Below are 20,875 nucleotides of genomic sequence, written 5' to 3'. Positions count from 1 at the left end.
GTCTCCAGGTACTGGACCCGGGAGGTCCGGGGACGACTGGGGGGCCAGGAGGGGACCCACACGGGGGACGCCGGGCCAGGAGCCGGTCTTACTCTTCCCGCAGGGCTCCCACACCTGAGATCACCCACCTGGGTCCATGAAGCCAGAGCAGTCGGGGTGAGGCGGACGGATGGAGGGATGCAGACCCCGCGAGCGGCCTGCGGAGAAGCGGCGTCTAGAGCCCCGTGGCCCAATGTGGCAGCCACCGGCCTTAATTCTATTTAAATAGAATTAAGAATCCACGCCTCGGCTACATGAGCTAAGGTGCCCAGGAGGCGGTGGCTGCTTACAGACAGACGGGGTGCACGGAGCGTCTTTATTCCTGCAGACGGTCCTGGCGCTGGTCTGCAGACCTCATGCATCCCTCGGGTTGAACCGCCTTTGGGCCCCAGTTTCTCCTGCATCAGGAGCGTCCCCGAGGCTCCAGTTGCTCTTATGCCCAAGAGCCGGGGGCCAGGGGGTCGATGAGTGTTTCCACTTTGGTTCCACTCGCTTTCTGGACTGTTCTCGGCGGGGAGGGCGTGCAAAAGCGTTTTGATCCCAGAGAGCTGTGGGGTCAGGCCCTCTGGGGGCAGAGACGTGGCCGCTCCCTGACTGGGCAGCACCAAGGGCATGGGAAAGTCTCAGAGACAGCTGCCCCTGCTTCCTCACCTGCCAAGGCCCAGGTGAGTCCCCGGGTAGAGGAGGGGGAGTCGGGAATCTTCCCACCTCCCTGGGCCGATCTGCTTCTCTGAGCAGGAGCCTGGGGACCCTTCTCCCTTCATCACCCGCTGGGTCATGGTCAACAGCAAGTTCCAGACAGGTGATCACCGCACCCCCCAGAGCTGCCCGTGGAGCATCTGGGGCTGGCCCTGCCCTGGAACCTCCACAGTCATGGCAGAGCTGCCTTAAGGAACTGAAGCCTTGGAACCCCCTGGGTCGTCCTATTGACCCTGAAGGACTTGGGTTAAAGTTCAATCTGGAGTTTTAACTGGGATTGTACCGAAGAGAAATGACATCTCTGTAACACTGACTTTCCCAATTCATGAACATGACATATTTCTCCATTTACTGAGTTTTCTTTAACTCCTCTGTGTGAAATTTCACAGATCTTCTGTAAAGATCTTAGAGGTTTTTGGTTAGATTTATTCTTAGGCATTGGAGATATATATATATTTTTTCTGTACGCGGGCCTCTCACTGCTGTGGCCTCTCCCGTTGCGGAGCACAGGCTCCGGACGCACAGGCTCAGCGGCCATGGCTCACGGGCCCAGCCGCTCCACGGCCTGTGGGATCTTCCCGGACCGGGGCGTGAACCCGCGTCCCCTGCATCGGCAGGCGGACTCTCAACCACTGCGCCACCAGGGAAGCCCAGGCATTGGATACTTTTCAGTGCTTATCAGAAAGTGTATCTTAAAAGTTCTTTCCTGTCTTTGCTGATAAATTTCTGTTCATGACAGGAGGGCAGTCCAGCTATTTACTTAACTTCAGACGATTCTATGCAAAACCTTTTCATGCTGACCAGCTTGGTCCTGCACAGTCTCGTGGGGCCCAGGGGCCATCGGAAATGTCCAGGGCAGTCCTCCGCTCGGGGAGAGATTCCCTCTGGCCATTAGGTGTCCAAGACACTCCTGTCACCTGCCCCATTCTTCAGACAGAATGAGTATTTTAGGAGCAGAGCTGGGATTTACTTGAGTCCATTTATTTTCCATAAGGTGGTGAGCAGAACAGATGGAAATGAAGACCGAGAACATCAATTACCATGAGGACAACGAAAGAACGGGGCCAAACTACAAAGCGACCGACCGACCAGCCAACCAACCACAGAGACCAAGGGACAGAGTGGGAAGTCCAGCAGGCCAACCTCAGACACCTGATGTTAGGACTGATGGCGATTCCTGCGTCCTTACTGCCTAACTGTCCTTCCTCAGCTGACGCTCGCAGGTGCAAACTCACTCGTGGCACAAACACACGATCACATTAGGAGCGCCGGTTCTAGGGCCAGATCCAGCTAGATATTCCCACCAGGGCTTCAAGTACTTTCTTTCTTTAAAAATTTATTTATTTATCTATTTCTGGCTGCGTTGGGTCTTCGTTGCAGTGCGCGGGCTTCTCATCGCGGTGGTTTCTCTTTTTGTGGAGCACGGGCTCTAGGCGCACGGGCTTCGGTAGTTGTGGCACATGGGCTCAGTAGTTGTGGTGCACGGGCTTAGGTGCTCCGCAGCACGTGGGATCTTCCCGGACCGGGGCTCAAACCCGTGTCCCCTGCATTGGCAGGCGGATTCTTAACCACTGCGCCACCAGGCAAGTCCCCTCAAGTACTTTCTGGTTTGGTTACCTTCCTGGAAATTTTGGGGATGCTTTTCTTGGAGTCTACTCCTTAATGAGAATCCAGGAACCCCACTCTCCTCCCAGCTGGACAGGCTTGTTTGGCTGCCAGAAGCTGCCAGAAGCCCCAGCAGGGTACTCCCAGAAAAGGTCCATTTCCCTTCTTCTTTATGCCACAGACAGACCCTGGCATGTGTGAAATGCACATGGCCCCAGGATGGCTCTCTTACTTCTCTGGAAAAGTTTCTCCTATTTCACCCCATCTTCTCACAACAGAAAACTAGAGATGGAGGAAGTTGGGTGCTTTATGGTTTAAAGCACCCTACCTGGCTGCTTCCCGGGAAACGGGCTTTTGCTCCTGCGTGTGCAGGATTCAGGGAGAGTGTTTTCCAGGCAGAGGCCCCTGCAGGCGTCGCTGCCACGTGCTCCCTAGGGCAGGTTTGCCCAGTGTATCTCCTGAGCTCGGGAGCCTGACTCAGGAAGTCCCCTGCAGGGCCCTGGAGCCGGCATCAGGCATCAGCTGAAACACGTCTGAGTCAACGTGGAATGACTCAAGGCTTTGAAATATGTAAGCTGTATGTCTCACAAAACTGGGGGAAAATGATGCCGCTTTCCCTCCTGGAGGCTGTCGTCTGAGCCGGAAGCTCAGCCCCAGCGCGGCCCGGCCTCCCCTCCTCCCCAGGGCACGCTGCTGCGGGCCGTGAGCCCGCCGGCTCCCGGGCGGCATGGCTGGGAATAGGACCGCAGGGGACCCCACAGAAGGTGGCCAGGGACATTCCATGGTCTCCTCTGCCCCTAAATGGGACAGGGCTTGGAAGGGAAAGTGAGACAGCGTTTATTTGCTGCTCTGGAGGAGACAGGAAAACACCATGTTATCACCAAATGGCATTCATCAGGGGTCTTATTCTCTGAAAATCAGCCAGGTTCCCAGGCGCTCTCAGTGAGAGAGGAAGACTCGGCACGGTAAGAATACGGTCTGTCTTGTCTTTGAAGCCCCTCACAGGTGGCTTCCCTCTTTCTGGAAAGTTCCCAGCAGAACACCTGGTGTGGGAAGATGCTTGCTAACAGCTCTGTGTGGCGGAAATTACATCGACTACAAAGTCAGACACACCGGCTTCTATTCCCAGTTCTGCCGCTTAATAATGGTGTAATTAATATGCTACTTAATTGCTCTGAGCTTCACTCCCCTCTTCCCTAAGACGAGGAGCTAATGCCTATCTTGGAGAGGCGTCCTGAGGATTCCACGCGACGACGTGTGTGTAGCACTGCAGGTTACTGAGAATGGGTGGTGGAATGTTAATTCAGAGGAGACGACGCAGATCCTGGCGCTGAATAGGAATCCGACAGCCGAGGGGCACCCCTCCTGGCCCGGCTAGTCCCGGGGCAGGTGATCATCTGAATGGAAATGGAATACAGGGCCAGGGACTCCTGCTTTCCACCCCCCGCTGACCTGTGTTGCATCTGGAAAACTAGTAACAGTGGGGAAGAGAAGGTTTGGAAAGTTGCCCTGCACCATCCTCTTAGAAACGATGCGCTCCTTCTCGTCGCCCCCCAGAGCTGTGCAGCAGCGGGGAGCCTCCAAGCCACTGGGATGCCCACTCCGGGGCAGCCGCCCCCTGTGAAGCCCAGGTCAGTGGACGCCGGCGATGCTGACCTGCCTACAGGGCCGGAGATGGAAGGCCCGCTTGAACCGGGTCACCCTCTGTCCTTGAGGCCCAGGGGCAGCTCGGTTGGGGAGGGCACAGATAATCCAAGTGACAGGGAGCCAACCTGCCCTGCCCTGCCTCACTCAGCCAATGGCTCTAATCTCTCCCAGACTTTTTTCTAGAAGCTGCTTACAAGTAGCAAAGCAGAGACATTTGCAGGTCCGTCCCGTACTGGAAGGTACAGGGGGCAGTGATGCAGCCCTGAGGTGGGGAAACAGACACCCAGCCCTGAGCAAACGCAGCCCCAGCTCAGCTCTTACAGCCAGGCCCTTAGTACGCGCGGCGGGTGAAACGGGGAGAGAACAGAGCCCAGGTGGGTCTGGGGGGCTGGGCCTCGAGAGGTTTGGTTTCCAGTCTCTTCTAGATGACGTGCCGGGGGCCGGGGCCATGGTGGGGAGACGAGGACCATTCTGCCTACCCTGCAAGGCGGTTTGCTCAGGCATGTCCCTGTTCCCTGTGTCCAGACCACGGCCCGACCCGCGGGCTGAGATTCTGCTTCGAGGAGCTGGCCTGGCTCAAGGCCTGCAGGCTCCGGAGCTGGAACGTTTATCGTCGGGAGGATACGGTCCTTCGCTGAGCCTCTGCGCCCACTGTCCCCCACCTGTGCCCCTGGCACCGTGGGCCAGAGGCCCGCCTCAGAGGCCTACCTTGGGCTTGAAGGCGATGAGTTTCAGGATCATCTCCACCGTGAAGAGGCCGGTGAACAGCATGTTGAGAATGTTCATGGCGATTTTGAACAGGCAGCTCTGCCCGTAGTGCTGCAGGGGTGGGCGCCGTGCGTGAGCCGGGGCTCGCTGCTCCCGGCCACCCCCGCGGGGCCCCGCAGGTCCCTCCCGTCTCTGCCGGCACTGCCGGCGCGGCTGCGCAGAGGCTCGTGCTCCGGCCCTGACGGGAGACGGCCCTGCCGGCCTCCTGGTCCTCGGGGGGCTCCACCCAGCTCGGCCCACCGACGGTCATGGCCCCTTCAGGGTCCCCTGTGCTCCACTTCCCTCCCTCCATCTCATCGGCCCAGGATCCTGGGATCCTCCACCCTCGACAAGGGACGCTTGTGCTTCTCCAGCTGCCCCCCAACCCCCGCCCCCTTGGCCAGCGTGACGGTGACACGCCGCCCACGCGCCCACCGGCAGATGCCACGGCCAGCCCGCCGGACCGACCTGCATGGCCAGGCAGATGGTGTTCAGCAGGATGAGGACGAACATCAGGTACTCGAAGTAGGTGGAGTTGACCACGTACCACACCTTGTACTGGTGCTGGTTCTTGGGGATGTACCTCCGCAGGGGCCGGGCCTTCAGGGCGTACTCCACGCACTGCCGCTGCGTCGGGGAGACGGGGGTGAGAAACCCGGATGATGGCGGGGGTGGGTGGGGGCAGAGGAAGCTGCACACCCCAGGGGTGGGGTTCTCTGGGAGAGAGAGACATCATCTATAGCTCTAGCTCGTTTATAGGTTGAGCTGCTACTTGGACGTGTTTTGATTTTCTATCCCTCCCTCAACGGGGGAGAGACCCTCTCTAGTTAGTCCCATCAGGACATAGTCAGGGGGCCCGTGTCCCCTCCTTTCCATCTCGGTGATGCCTGCTGTGCCCCGCAGATGCTCGGTGGCATCTGGTAAATACTGGCTGACTGACGGACAGTCTGTCTTCTCGCTGATGGTTTCCCAGCCACAGACTCTCCTGGGGGCCCGTCTCTCCTCAGTGTTCCTCTCCTGTCCTAAGTCCATCTTCCTTATCTGCCAGGGTCCGCAGACTAGAAGTCACAGCTCACGGCCAGGGGAATGGGATCCTGGGCCGACTACACTCTGGCCATCTCTGCACTGTGCCCGGAGCCCAGGTCAGGACCAGGGTCCCCCAGGCCCTTCTCTCACCCAGCCTCCAAGCCTGACCAGTGCTGTTCTCTCCACTTCTACTGTCACTTCTCGCCTACACTTGCTAATTGGCCTCCCTCTCTCCTGGCTTCCTTACAGTCCAAAGTCCAGGCCCAAGGTGTGGACATCGGAGCTGCAAGGGGTGCAGCGGGCCTGACGGGGGTGCTCCTTACCTAGCAGAGCTCGAGTCCCCTGCGGACGGGATGCATTTCCCGTGGACGCTTTCCGGCCTCCCGACCGCACACCCAGCCTGCCCTCCCGGCCGCGGAGCTCAGCCCAGGGCCAGCGTGGCCGCGTCCCTCCTGCTGGAGCCCTTCCCCCCCTCTGCGTGCACAGCCTCTCTGTTCTACAAGAAACCATGTAACAGTGGTTTCTAAGCCATCCTCTCCCCGCCCCAAACCTCCACCCTCACCGTTCTGGTTTCTTTCCTCTATCAGTGGTGCCGCCCCACCCTGGGCACCTCCTGACTCATCGGCTTCTAGGTGTGGGCGAGAGGCTCTTTCACAAAACCCCCCAGGCCCGCCACCGAGTCTCCCTGAGGAGCTGTTAACAGACCCTGTTGGTTGAGCGCGGCTGCAAGCTGGATCTGCAGGGTCTGCGTCCCTTCTGCCCTTGGGCCTCCAGGAGACACTGGGCGGGGGGCCTGGGGCTCTCTCCCAACCACAGCCTCCCCCCGGGAACCAAGCTGCAGCCCTGCCCTCGGCGGCACCTGGTTCTTGTCCAGCTCGCAGTTCTTGTACTCCTGCTCCCCCTGCTCCTGGAAGGTGACAATGACGAAGCCCACGAAGATGTTCATCATAAAGAAGGCGATGATGATGATGTAGATGATGAAGAAGACGGAGATCTCCACGCGGTAGTTGTAAATGGGGCCCTTGTCCTCCGTGTGGGAGTCGATGGAGCGGTACAGCAGCCTGGGGGGACAGCCCACGGAGGGCGGTGGCGATGACACCGCTGCTCCGAGCGCCCCGGGGCCGGGGAGCCGGAGACAGCTCCAGGCTGAGAGTCGGGAGGCCTGCGTTCAAGCCCCAGCTCTGCCTCTTACTGGCTGTGTGACCTGGGCAAACCACTCAACCTCTCTGAGCCTCAGATTCCTTACCTGCAAAGTGGAGACAATAATTCCGGACTTTCCTACCGGGCAGGGTAGTTGACCTAACGTAGGTGAAGGTGTTTTGAAACTGGCAGGAGCTGTCTAACTGTGACATGAGTCATGGCCATTGATTTCAAATGCTGGAGATATTGGTAAATATCGAAACAGCTTTGCTGCTTCTCTGGCAGAGACTCGGAGGGTTTACGGTGAACATAAAATAAATCTGAGAACGAGTATTAAGATAGAAACACTTGATCAAGAAAAACGCCCCAGGCTCACTCAGACCAGCAGCAAGGTCTGGTTCACGCTCAGGTGGCCTGTGTCTGCCGCCCAGCTGGGCCGCGGCTACGTGCCCGTCAGGCTGCTTCCTCTCCCGCCTCTGTTACTCCACACAGCACGTGGCTGTTCTCTAGGTAGCACAGATATTTTACCATTTAATAACGGTGCCTCTCACCTAAGGTCCCGTGCTGTCGTTGACTTAGAAATATCTAGAATTTCCTGACATTCAGATGATCATGTCACCGGAATACACACGGGGGTGTGAGGGAAGCAGGTGTCTGTACAGAGATACACGGAGCCCCTCCTGGACAGGCCTGGTAGAGGGGATGCAGCTTATGGGCCACCAGGGTGGTCCAGGCCTGGCCGCACTGCCTCTGCAGGGACTTTCCTCTGCAAATCAGACACAGCTCCCTCCAAGGAGACTGGGGCAGAGTCTAACCAGTGGGCACCTCCGCCATCTCTACCCACGTCCGTGCCTGCCGGGAACTTCAGTCCTACGGTGACCCAGGGGCCCCTCCACTCCCAGATGCCATGAGGGTGATGACAGACTTTACTGTGGCTCCGTCTAGGTTGGGGAGGGGAGCTAAAAGAAGCTCGTTTCGGGTTGAAGCTCTGAGATCCAGAAGAAGAAGAGTGGTGTTTGGGCGGCAACCATGGCCCGTGGGGAGCCGGAGAAGTATGGTTTCTGGGAAGGGTGTGGAGCGGCGGTTGACCCCGGCCCGGAGCTGCGTACTCACTCTGGCCACCCCTCAAAGGTGGAGACGGTGAACAGGGCCATCATGGCCGCCAGGACATTGTCAAAGTCGAACTTGCTGTTCTCCCAGCTGCGGGGCTGGATGATGGGGTGATCCACCTCCCCGTCCTTGTATGTGACGTAGTTCCCCCTGAGGAAGCGAGAAAGGGCTCGTCCTGGGGTCTCCCGTCTCCCCTCAGCCTACCCACCACTGCCTCCTGGCTGGGGGTGGGATGAAACTGGCTAAGCTTAAACCCAGAGCTCCAGCCGCTGGGAAGATGTCAGGGGTGGAACATTCAGGAACAGATGATCTTACGTGTTACGTCAATAGGACCAGACAACCCGTGGGTAAAAGTGCAGCCACCACTGCTGTCAGAGAAAGAACGGGCCACCCCTCCTCTCAGGACAAGTCACCAACCGCCTGGAGTCAACCAGCCTGACTGCCCCACCGGCCGTACTCACTTGCATTCGGCCTCTGTCTGTTTGGAACTGTCCGAACAGGTGTAGAGCTTGCCCTGGAAGGCGGAAGAGCAAAGTGACTGGAGATGCTCCTTAATCGAGGGCCCAGTCAGAAACCCATTAGTGATGTCTCTGTAGCCAGCTCTGCGCTGGGGTCTCGGGACCAAAGTGTAAGGAGCAGAGCCCAGGCAGGAAGTCAGGACTCAGAGTGGTCGGTGCACAAACATGCCCTGGGCTGCAGGCACCCGACCGAAGGGAAGCCCAGACGGCGAAGCTGGGCCCACAGGGCAGGTCTGGTGAGGGAGGGGGGACGGGCGGGGCTAGGGAGTTCGGCGGTGGAAGTCAGGGCACGATGACACGGTGAGGGGAGAGCTTCAGGTGGAGAAGGGCAGAAAGAGAAGGGCTGAGGCAGAGAAGGGCAGGAACCAGGGACCCGGCCTCCCCGTCGCCGAGGGCCCGCCAGGAGCAGGGCGAGGACCCAGACAAACCGGGGCTCTGCAGTGACCTGGGGGGACTCGGTGCTGTGGTGACAGGGAGCCCCGTGGGCTTAGGTGGGTGACTCACACGGAGGGGTCTGGGGATAGCAGTCCCTCTGCTGTTCTCTACAAGGAAGGGCTGGGGCTGTGAGGGCCAGGTGGTGATGGAGGCACCTGTCTCCGCGCTGCTCTCCTCAGGCTGGGGGCTAGCCCTCCTCGGGTCTAGTCCTCCCCTGGTCTGGGAACTAGTTAGCTCTCCTTGGGTCTGGGAACTAGTCCTCCTCTGGTCTGGGAACTAGTTAGTCCTCCTCTGTTCTGGGAACCAGTCCTCCTCGGGTCTGGAAGCTGGGAGGGGCTGTGGGGAGGCCGCATCCATCCCCAGTGTGACCCAGCACCGTCCCCTCCGCGTCCCCTCTGCCAGCTCCCGTCCGGGTCCCAGAAGCTGGTGGGCGGGAAGGATGCAGGGCCACAGGTCCGGCCGAGACCCCACCTTGAAGAGCTGGACCCCGATGCAGGCGAACATGAACTGGAGCAGCGTGGTGACGATCACAATGTTCCCGATGGTGCGGATGGCCACGAACACGCACTGCACCACGTGCTGCGGGGGACAGAGGGGCGGGCCCGGGGCCGTGGCTGAGCCCCTTCGCCACGAGCGGGGAACCAGACTCAAAGGGGCACAGCGAGCGTCCTCCTAGGTCACGGGGTGATGGAGCCTGGTGAAACCCGCGTCCCACTGGGCTCTAGGAGACCACGGGGACCAAAGCCCCACTGACCTCCCACGTTCTGGGGGCAGCAATTCAGGGGTCTCATCACTACCTGGGGCTCGGGGTAGCGTGTGTGTCTCCTTTAGCAAAAGCTCTGCTGAGAAGCTGGGATTGTGAACGGGGGCCTCTGCTGTGGCTCCGTGTATCACGGACCCGGGATGGGAAGTGGGGCTGAGGTGCTGGCAGGAGGGTCCCGGCTCCGACCCGGGAGCCTGACAGTTGGCCCTGTCTCCCGCCTGCCCGTCACCTCACGTGGACCCCCAGGCTGAGGCTCCCGCCCAGGCCCGCCCAGCTCACCTTCAGCCCCTTGGCCCTGTTGATGGCCCTCAGGGGCCTCAGCACCCTCAGGACCCGCAAGATCTTCACCACGTTGATGGCACTGGACCTGGGAGAGAGGACGGGCGGGGGTGAGCCTCTCCTGCCCCTGGTGCGGCAGCAGTGGAGGGTGAGCCGCTTCCTGGCAGGAAGTCCCAGCCCAAATGGAGAAACTGGGGAGTCTGCTGGGGACTTTCTCGCCCCAGCACCATTTCCCATTCTCTTCTCCCACCGCAGGGACCCAGAGCTGGCCGGGGACTTTCTTGTTGGTGAGCAAATCATGGGAAAAGCATTTACCGTGAGCCACTAGCAGTATAACGTACTACTCGAGGGGTGTTTACTGTGCCGAGGACACGCAGAGCGAGGCAAAGCTCCGCCAGACCCCGGCCACTGAGGATACACTTCCTAACTTTGTTGGGCCCTCGCTTCTTCATCTGTAAGACGGGGCAGCGACCGCCTCACGAGCTTGTTGCAAGGATTAAATGAGAAAACACACACGAACCATCTAGCAGCCTAACTGGCCCATGCTGTGATGTGAACACGGGGTGGCTTCTATTATCACGAACTTGAAGGAATACTGTACGAATGAGGGGACTTTGGGTGGAGGAGATACCTGGTGCTTACCTGCAAACCCAAGTCCCAGGCGGCTGCCCATCGCGCTCACTCTGTGCGCAGCACACCCAGGCCTAGAGGCAACGGCTCGGACACCGCAGACTCCGTGCACCTGGGACGCCAGCGCCCAGCCGACTCCCCTGGGAGCACAGGCCACTGCTGCCCTCCAGGGGCACGCAGGCCCCTCACCCCGGCGGGCTGGTGGGCTCTCTGAAGTGTCCCTCACCCTCACCCACTAGCCGCCTTTGGAGAGCCTATACCCTCCTTGGGACCTAAAACACGTGGTCCCGTCAGCAAGCGCTGACCTCATTCCTCCCGTGTCAGGACGCCGTCCGCTGAGAGTGGGACGGGGGAAAGTCCTACGTCTCTGGTTCACGACTCTCTGATCACAAGGAGCTCAAAGGGCTGCCCGATCCATCCCAGCATCTCAGGGACAATGGGAGGGATGGAAAGGCCGGACGGAGGGGGGAATTCTTGGCTCAAGGTTAAGAGTGATTTAGTGGCAGGGATGGGATTAGACCCACAGGCTCACAGGCAGACAGCCTGGGGTAGAATAACGATGATCCCAGCAAAAGGTCTCACTCTGAATGCCTCCATCTCCGCTCCTTCTAGGCCGACCACGGGGACAGCCTCGGGACGGAGCCCCAGACGCCTCTGCTCTGCCACTGGGGTGACCCGGGCCGAGTCCCAGGTCCTGACCTCAGTTTTTCTGTCTAGAAAACAGTGATAACATCGCTGGCCCTGCCTGCCTCATGGGTCCTATGAGGCTCAGAGAGGACTGTGTACGGAAAGTGCTTTGGAAGTTAAGTACAGGGTTAGCATTACCAGCTGGCAGAATTCAGGAGAAACTAGTAATGAGATTCTTTTAAACTTGAGCACGGTTCACAGCCTTGGTTGCAGGTGGAATTGTCCGGAGAGCGTTTAAATCCCTCAGGCCCTGGCTGTAGCCCAGACCAATTAAATCAAAGCTTGGGGCGGGGAGGGGTCCAGGCAAAGGTCTTGTTTTAAAGTTGCTCCGGTGATTCCCCTGCACAGCCAGGAGTGAGGACCAGTCCCTCCTCCTTCTCCCTCCCTCATCAGGGGCTCTGACTGGAGACCGGAGAGGAAGGGGCGGGGGTCGTCAGGGCTGGCAGGCCTGGGCTGAGGGTGCCCGCGGAGCCGGTGGGAGGGCCCTGGAGACCTTCCTCTCTCGTAACTGGGCCGGGCCCGCCTGCTGGGTGAGATCCGGACATGGAAACGGACCCTCGCTTGGGTCAATGCACCCCAAGGGTCCCACCACTGAGGACCCAGACACCAGAAGCCACAGCCGCTGCCGAGGGCCCGTCCCGCTCCCAGCCTAGTTCCGCCGTGGCCGCAGGCAGGCCTCCCCGCCACCAGCGGTCGTCTCCCCCCACCCCTGGCTCCCGGCTGTCCTCTCCGACACTGTCCTCCATCCACGCCTCCCTCGGGGGCCAGGGGGCCCCACTCACTGGATGCCGAAGGAGATGAGGGACACGCTGACCACCAGTAGGTCCAGGATGTTGAAGTAGTTCCGGCAGAAGGAGCCCTTGTGCAGGAAGGCCCCGTAGGCGGTCATCTGGGGGGACATGGGGAGGCGTGGCCTGAGCAGCCCCCTGGGCTCCGGAGACCCCCCACTCCACCCCTCCCCACACGGCATCTCCGGCCGGGCCCAGGTGAGGAGCAGGGGAGTGACGGGGGCTGGGGGGCAGGACAGGAGACACGGTGCCGGGTGCGGGAGCTTCTGCTGCAGCCCCTGAAGGCTCCCCGCCCAGGACTGTCAGCGGCCCTCGCGCCCCCGTACGCTCAGGTCCCCCACACCCCCCGCCACAAGCTCGCTCCACCGCAGGGCCCGCCTAGGACACGGTCCTCTGGGGGGGACCCCCGGTGGGGACCAGCCACCCTGGCTTCCCAGGACTTTCCTGGCTTAGTCCCAGGCAATCCCTCAGTCTCGGGCAGACCCTAACGCCCGAAGTTCTACCAAGGACGCTGGCAACCCGCATCTGTCCACTTCCCAGCCTCAGGCAGTGCTGATGACCCACGCCTAGTACTCTGAGCTCCATTCTACTGTCTGGTTCTGGAGCCGTGTGTTCAGAGGGGCCGTGGGCACCACAGTAAGAGCACAGCTCTGGAGCCAGGCCACCCTCTGCACTTTGAGTGCCCGGGGCAAGTTACTCAACTTCTCTGAGTCTCATCTGAGAAATGGGGCAACGACATCCTCTACCCTGGAGGGTGGTAAGCGCCCTCGGGAATTACATGCAAAGCCCTTAGGTCACTGTCCTGCAGATGGCAAGCTCCATGCCAGGCGAGCTTCTCTACAGAGAACTGGACTCGGCCGGAGAGCTAGGACTTGGATTCTGGGTCCCTCCTGTGATGGGGGAGGATGTTCAGTGCCCCCTCTGTAAAGTAGCATCCCCTTCCCTGCCGTTGTGAGGTGCCTGCTGGAGAACCACGTGAAAGCCCCCTGGAGACTAAGAAGGGACCACGTCAGGGGTGATGACTGTCTCGGGTTTGCTGTCACCACCCCCCTCGGAGCTCAGCCTAGAGCCGCTGTTGAGGCCCCACAAACACCTGTCCGATTTCCTTGACGTGAGCTAAGGGCCAGTGGATTTCCAGGTGAAGGGCCGAAGGGTCACAGCCGTGAAGCGACAGCCAAAGGGGGAAATTTGGAGCTGACGGCTTAGAGCTTAGAAGCAGCTCCCTGGTCACCTGGGGCCCAATCTATCTCTTTGGAAACACAGCGTGCACAAGGCAGCCTGTCCGCGGAGCGATTCAAAAGCAAACACAGGGGAAATTGGCAAAAATAGCTCTTGGAACCTAATTTTTCCCACTTATCTCCTGCAGGAGGGGGTCACAGGGGACTCAGGCACCTGTGTCCTGCAGGAGCTTCCAGAAGTGGGTGGATTATGTGAAGGGTTGCAGGGAAATACAGTTGGAGATCTGTCCCAAAGGCCTGCCATCTGGAGGGGCTGCTTGCTGCTCTGTCTCTTAGTGGAGGTCTGGGCCCCCGAGTGCGGGCCCGGGTGCTTCCATGGTTTGTGTTACCTGAGAGGCCCTGTGCCCCGAAGGCTGGCGAGTGTGTGTGTGTGTGTGTGTGTGTGTGTGTGTGTGTGTTCAGGCTGTCCGCCCAGGCAGGGCCAGAGGAAGGGTGGCCATAGGAAAAAGGGCAGGTGGACGCTGGGAAAATGGGGCATTTATTTGAAAGTTCCCTGTGAGATCCAGGGAGTCAGGTACCCAGTGCAGGATCCCCCTTTTACCCTGTCTGCTGACTGCCACCCACCCCGCTTCTGCTCCTAAAGTCCTAACCTTTGCCCAGGAAGAGCCTCGCTGGGGAGAGGAAAGGGTTGAACGCTGGGCTGGGAGGGCAGGACGCCCCTCCGTCCAGCCAGCTCCGCTCCGGGCAGCAATGCTGCTCATTGAACGCATCTTACCTTCTGCAATCTCTACTCGCGGGTTCTGGTCCCACCTCCCTCCTCCTCTAGGTGACAGCCCTTGGCAACATTCAGGCCAACTGTCCTGGTCCCACAAGGCTAAACGTGCCCAGGTCTTCCAACTGTCCCTGACACTGGACACCCCTCCTGCACGACGGTCACCTCCGCCGGGCAGGATGCAGGGCCCAAGGGCGGGGCAGAGGGACCCGGGGACCGGGTGCAGGCAGTGTCCTGGGGCCGGGCTCCACCTAGAGGCACAGTCAGGCAGCGTAGAAGCGGGAAGCAGAGGGAGAGGGTGGGCGGGAGAGAGGATCTCGCCAGCACCGTGCTTGTAAGGAGATGGCAGCCTTGGAGGAAAAGGAGCGCCGCTGAGGCCCACCCGGGAGCTGGGGGGAGGGTCTGAGACCGGGAAAGAGTGTGGCGTTTGTGTGCCTCCCTGAGTCTGGAGTCCAGGGAAGGGCGTCCACGCAGCCGGGTGGCCCCGGTTCCCTCTCCCCACCCCCGGGGTCAGAGAGAAAACCCGAGGAACACTCCTGGTTTCCTCTTGGTTAATGTCTGGTTAGCTGGAACCAGGGGTCTGGACAAAAAAAGAAGGCATGCGAAAGTGACCACTCAGGTTGTATGTGGATGTGACAGGCCGTCCTCGCCTGAAGGAGGCCGGGAGGGAGGGTCTGGGGCTGCCACACGTGCAGGGTGGGAGGAGCCCGGACCCTGGGGAGGCACCGAGTGGGGTGGCCATGGTGAGGGTGACCCCCAGGCTCTGGGAGAGAACGGGAGTCACACACGCTCCCTCGACTTGGAACTCACCCCCGAAGCTCGGGTGGCCTGGGAAACTTGAAAACCCTAACAGAGTAGATGTAAGTACTATGTTAATTGTATATTAATAGAAATAACGAAATGAAGCTTAGGGCAAACGCCTGTCACCCGAGGCTGCTCAGACGTGGGCTCTACTGTGCTGGGGTCGCAGGGCTGGAGCAGGTCCGGGCCTGGGGGTCCAGCCCCTCAGCCCCGGGCTCTGGGTTCCACACTGAGCCCTGGAGGACATGGCTCCCTCCTCCAGGCCCGGGGCAAGGGGTGAGGCAGCAGAGCCTTGGGGGTAACCCAGGGCTCAGAGGTGTCTACAGGGTCTGTCCAAAGCCCTCGGTTGGGACACTGGCCTTGGCCCCGTGATTACCACCACACAGGCCTGTGCTGACAACAGGCCTCCCGAGGGCACAGGCAGGGTGACTCCTGGAGGCCCCTGAGCTTTCCCGCTTTTGTGGTTTGTATGGCATCTCCTCCGGGCAGGAGGAGGAAAGGACGGTTCCAGCCCGGGGCAGGCGTGGTTTCCAGAGGCGGTGGGGGGCGGGTGGTGCCCGGCCACCATCAGTCCGGCACTGTGCACAAGGTGAGGGGCACAGATTCCTCCAGTTTCAGACTTGAGAGTAAAAACGAGTGAAAGAAACAAGAGCAAAGGGGCAGAGCGCAGAGAGAGGAGGCTTTGCTGCGCGCGTTACCTTGAGGATAATTTCTAACGTAAAGATACTAGTGAAGACATAGTCTGCGTTGCCTAGGATCTGAAAGATAAGCATAACCAGGTTAGTGGCTCCGAGTGGCCGGACAACAGAGCGTGTGTTAGCAGCACAGCAGTGACAGCCGGACAGGACAGGACAGGGCAGGAGCAGGGGGCATGCATTACCTTCAGAGCAATTTCAATGGTGAAAATGGTAGTGAAAACAATGTCAAAATAAAACAGAATCTGTAAAACAAAGAGACACAGGGTGGGGATGGGGCAGGGATGGGAGAAGCAGGACGGGAGGAGGGGTCACCAGCAGGAAGTCACCCAAAGCAGGGAGCCTTTCCGTGGGGAGACAGTGGAACGGGTTAGGGGACCAGAGGCACTGGCACAGCACTGGGTCCTGGAGTCCCCAGATCTGTGAGGGGAGCTTCCAGGGCCGACTCAGCTGGCCCTGGGTCTGGCTGGGTGCTTTTCTCATCAATTCAGTTTATTTACAAACCCAAATCAGACCGCTGGGACGCTTGTCAAAAGGACAGCGTGGGGTTTGCTTTTCACTGCATGAAATTGCAAAATGCTTAATTCGCATTGGCGTGACGAGCTAGTCTCTCACGTTCGTGGGACCCTACGCCGCTGCTGTGCCCCTCAGGGTGCGGAAGGGTGCACCCCAGGCTAGGGGCAGGCTCCGGGGTTCATGCCGTACTACGTCTCAGGTGATGGATCAGAGCGAGGGCCAGCGCCTTTCCCAGTAAGAAAGCTCTGGACCACGCAGGCGGCAGGACCACCGGCTGGCTTGGCAGGTGGTGGACTCCTCCCTTCGTGCCCACCTGGTTGGGATTTGATAAAGTTTCGAGGCTTCGAGATATGGCAGGTCTTACTCCGGCCTATGATGTAGGTCACCAGAGCCTGGGGTGGTCTCCAAGTTTAGTTTCGACTTTGCAGAGGGTCACTGAGGCCCTCCTATACGAGGCAGGCCTCATCAGAGCACCCGTCTGCCACTGCCCCCCGGCGGCCAGGACGGGCCAGTGTACCTTGGGGCAAGGTATAAACCGCTCAGTTCCAGAGAGGTGGACCCCCGGGGAACACCCGCGGGCCGTGGAGTCTGCTGTGGCCCGTCAGGCTGGCCTGAGGCGCTGGGTCCGTGGTCTCCTCCTGCGAACGGTCCTAAGACGGGTTTCCACCCAGCTCTCATCTCTTGAGGAATGTCTGCTGTGCCTCTGACCCTGAGATGTGGGCTGGGCTCTGGACTGAACGATGGGGTTGGGCCACAGAAGCTGGGGGCCACGTGGCGGGGGCGGGGTGCAGGGGACGAGGTACCTACGTGGTTCCTGAAGGAGGTGTGCTGGACGGGGTCCTCGGCAGCCAGGGAGACGCTGCTGAGCAGGATGAAGAAGAGGATCAGGTTGGTGAAGATGGAGTCGTTGACGATGCGATGGCACTGGAGGCGGAACCTGCAGGGGAGTGGGAGGGGCCGTCACACAGGGCCGGGGCCTCCGCTCCTTCAGCCCCGCGACGTCCCACTGCAGCGGAGCAATAGTGCCACCACCCGCCACACCGTGTGCCCACCCACACGGGCTTGCGCCTGAGACCTTTGGGAGCCCCTACATTTCACATACTGCTGTGACATCACCCACCGGCTTTCGTTTGGGGACGTCTTTCCCATCATTAAAAATAACGGCTTTGTAAGATCTGCTTCGTATGTTTATGTACAGGGAGCAACAGAGCCACCCAGAAGCGTGGGCGCCCAGACTCCGAGGGGACTTGCTCCCGTGGCAGTAAGTCAATCCCGCACCTCGGCACAATGACAAAGAACGACACATCTGACCCCTGAGCGCTCACGGGAGATCCTCGGACGCTGGGGGTGTCATTTATACTGTCTCATCTTGACAGTAGGAGGGGAGGAGGGTGTGATTATCATCTTCATTTTATAGATAAAAACCACTGACACCAGGAAGGACAGGCTTGCCCAGACACAGTGTGTGTGTGTGTGTGTGTGGCCAGGGCTTGAACCTGGCCGTCAGGCTTCTGCTCCTGGCGTGTGGTTGACTAAATGCTCTGAGAGACCTTACTGATGCAGAAGCACCAAATTCTGGAAAGGACAAGTTTTTTGAGACAATTCTGGTTTCACGAGGGTTAGGAAGGGTCTGCAGCGATCCTCCCCAAACAAACAAGCCAATCCACTGAGCTGGGGTCTGTGTGACATGCAGCCGGGATGGGCAGAGGCGCCTGACAAGGCCAGTGGCAGCACAGCTGTCAGGAAACTTCGAGCCAGTCGGAGGTGGGGCAGAGGGGCCCGGGACCCCTAGGCAGAGCCAATGCCCTCAAGGAGCATCTGGAAGAAAGCTTCCAAGTCCTCACTTAGGTCCATGGGAATCCTGCTGATTAAGATGAAGTATTGGGGTCACAATCAAAGATCATTAAACACTCAAGAACATAAGCCACTGAGATGGGAATCAAAGAAACTACAAATAATTGACTTACACGGCCCCTCCCCAAAGACTGTGTATATTGGAAACATCAGATACACATTATAGAACAGCTATATTTGAAATGTTTAATGGAATAAAGGACTTGACCACAAAGATGATGGATCAACAAGAAACTCAGACATAGACAGATGGAGCTGGAAAACCAAGCAAGACCTGGAACTGTCTGAAGTGAAAAGATATAAGCTGATGCGAAAACTGGTTTACACAGTAACATAGAGATGAAGAGAGAATTGAGAAATTGGAAGATACATCTGAAGAAATGAGCCAGAATTCCAACCGAGAGACTAGGAGATGAATGATATGAAGATGTGAATGTGTGGGCTGGGAAGGACAGAACGGGGAAGTATAACTTGTGTCTACTTGGACCAGCTGGAGAGAAGGAAGATGAGGCAGTTGTAAAGAGATCACGCTTCAGCTTTCCAAGAAGTAGCTATTCTTCTCCTAGTCTTTAATGTCGTTCAAGAACTGACAAAAATATAAATCCATAGTCTTAGAAACAGAACATATTCCAAGCAGGATAAATGGAAAGAAATCCATGGCGGTAAAAGTGCGCAACCCCAGAGACAGCAGATGATGTTAAAAGCCGCTGGAGACAAGGGGCAGATTCTGACTAAGGAACAATCGTAGGAATTCCGACTTCACAGTGGAATAACACATCCAACACGCTGAAGGCTAAAACCCGACAACCTGAAAGTGTGTACACAGCCAAACTACCTTTCAAGAACAAGAAATGCAAAGGATTACAGATAAACAGAGGCCAAGTGAATTTTCCATAAAAGAACTCCTGAGGAATGTACTTTAAGGAGGAAAGAAAATGATTGCCGAGGGATGGACTGAGATGCATAAAAAATGGTGAACAGATAAAAAAAATAGTAAGTGGTATGTAAATCCAAACATACACTGTCTACACAGGTACTCACGTCTGACCTGTCGTGTGGGAAATAAAGGTCGGGACCAAAATACTCATCAGCCGTACCACGTAAGGTAGGAGGTCTGGGAGGAGCTCGAGCAGTCTATTTTAACTCCTATTTTGCAGGAGGTGGTTTAGGATCTTGTTCAACTTAGGCTTTGTTAAGTGTAATCGCCAACAGAACAGAAACAGAGTTTACACATTTCACAAAATGGAGAGAAAAGCAAACCCAGGTCTTCTGATTCAGAATCCAGGACTCTCTTCCCTAAATCCATGCCTGTTTACACAAGCTGCGGGGAGCTGGGAGAGTCCCAGCCCCACCCAGAGGCTGGAGGGCGCTGACACCTGCCGGGCTTGTGTCACAGAGAGAGCGAAGCCCCGTGCACACACCTGTTGCTCGGGCTGAAGATGAAGAAGGCGCTGGCTTCCGGCATGGGCACCGCCTTCTCCTTCAGGTGCAGCTCAGAGAGGGGGCGGGGACGGGGGCCCACGGGCATCTCAGGCTCCTCCTCCTCGTCTCCTGCAAGAAAACAGCACCGCTCTAAACAGCTCCATGGCTCCCGCTTATTTTTTATTTTATTTTATTTTATTTTGCGGTACGCGGGCCTCTCACTGCTGTGGCCTCTCCCGTTGCGGAGCACAGGCTCCGGATGCGCAGGCTCAGCGGCTATGGCTCACGGGCCCAGCCGCTCTGTGGCATGTGGGATCCTCCTGGACCAGGGCACGAACCCGCGTCCCCTGCATCGGCAGGCGGACTCTCAGCCACTGCGCCACCAGGGAAGCCCTCCAGCTTATTTTTACCACCGTGCGGCTTCCTTCCGGATGCCCTACAGACAGGAATCAGACATCATCCACATCTCTGGAAACCAAGGGGACCAGCCAAGACACCCAGCTCTCTCCCCGTGGGCACGGCTGGAGCTCATCTCTGCTACAGGAAGACTCCCCGGCAGCACACGAGAGGGGGCTGAGAGTAGGGTGACCAACTCAAAACCTGTCCTTGTTTTTATTTTTTTATTTTAAAAATTTATTTATTTATTTATTTTGGCTGTGTTGGGTCTTCGTTGCTGCGCGCGGGCTTTTCTCTAGTTGCGGCGAGTGGGGGCCACTCTTCATCGCGGTGCGCGGGCCTCTCACTGTCGTGGCCTCTCTTGTTGCGGAGCACAGGCTCCAGACGCGCAGGCTCAGTAGTTGTGGCTCACGGGCCTAGTTGCTCTGCGGCATGTGGGATCTTCCCAGAGCAGGGCTCGAACCCGTGTCCCCTGCACTGGCAGGCAGATTCTCAACCACTGCGCCACCAGGGAAGCCCCCGTCCTTGTTTTTAAATGGAAGTTCCCACATCCCAGGAAACCCTCAGTCCCCTGCAAATCGGGGTGGTTGGTCATCCTAGTTGTCAGGCACTAGCGACAGGTGACCAGGTGAGACTGGGGCACTGCCAAGTGTCCTCACCCTTCTGGACTGCAGGCAGGGGAAAGGGCGTGGCTCAGTTGACCTGACACCCCGGCAAAGAACCCCATCCTTGAATGTTCCAGGAGCTTAAAGTCAACATTCTCCCTGTTCCTGAAAATACAAGAAAACACTGTGCTGTAGGGGCAGTCGGGCCATAATCCTGCCGTAACAGGCCCTCCGTCCAAAGGTCTAGACGCTGACACCAGTTAGAGAAGCACTTTGTTCTCCAGGCCAGCGGCCACACTGAATGTGGACCACAGGCACACAAGCTCACTGGCCATGGAAGGAAACTGCATACCCTGTTCTTGTCCAAGGTACTTAAAAATGTTTAGAAGGGAATGGAAGTTAGGAGCCTGCCTTGATCCAAATCCTGGCTCTGTTTCGTTCTGGTTGTTTAAGTTAGTGTTTCTGTGCCTCAGTTTCCCCATCTGTGAGATGGGATAATAGCACGTATGTACCTCAGAATGGT

At 58.3% G+C, this 20,875-nt stretch overlaps 1 protein-coding gene across 1 annotated transcript in view; it reads right to left on the bottom strand.

Annotated features, from left to right (window-relative positions):
• The window catches only part of CACNA1C (calcium voltage-gated channel subunit alpha1 C), a 465,996-nt gene that overhangs the window by 53,438 nt on the left and 391,683 nt on the right, over positions 1–20,875 (bottom strand). The window contains 11 exon segments of the mRNA XM_032644404.1: positions 4,699–4,809; positions 5,206–5,364; positions 6,623–6,824; positions 8,017–8,163; positions 8,475–8,527; positions 9,438–9,545; positions 10,009–10,096; positions 12,108–12,214; positions 15,745–15,804; positions 16,883–17,012; positions 19,351–19,480. Coding sequence (XP_032500295.1) covers positions 4,699–4,809; positions 5,206–5,364; positions 6,623–6,824; positions 8,017–8,163; positions 8,475–8,527; positions 9,438–9,545; positions 10,009–10,096; positions 12,108–12,214; positions 15,745–15,804; positions 16,883–17,012; positions 19,351–19,480 — 1,295 coding nt within the window.

Source organism: Phocoena sinus, chromosome 10, assembly GCF_008692025.1.
Source record: "Phocoena sinus isolate mPhoSin1 chromosome 10, mPhoSin1.pri, whole genome shotgun sequence".
NCBI classification, from domain to species: Eukaryota; Metazoa; Chordata; class Mammalia; order Artiodactyla; family Phocoenidae; genus Phocoena; species Phocoena sinus.
The sequence above is the reverse complement of the archived record's forward strand: the minus strand, read 5'-3'. Positions and strand labels throughout refer to the sequence as shown.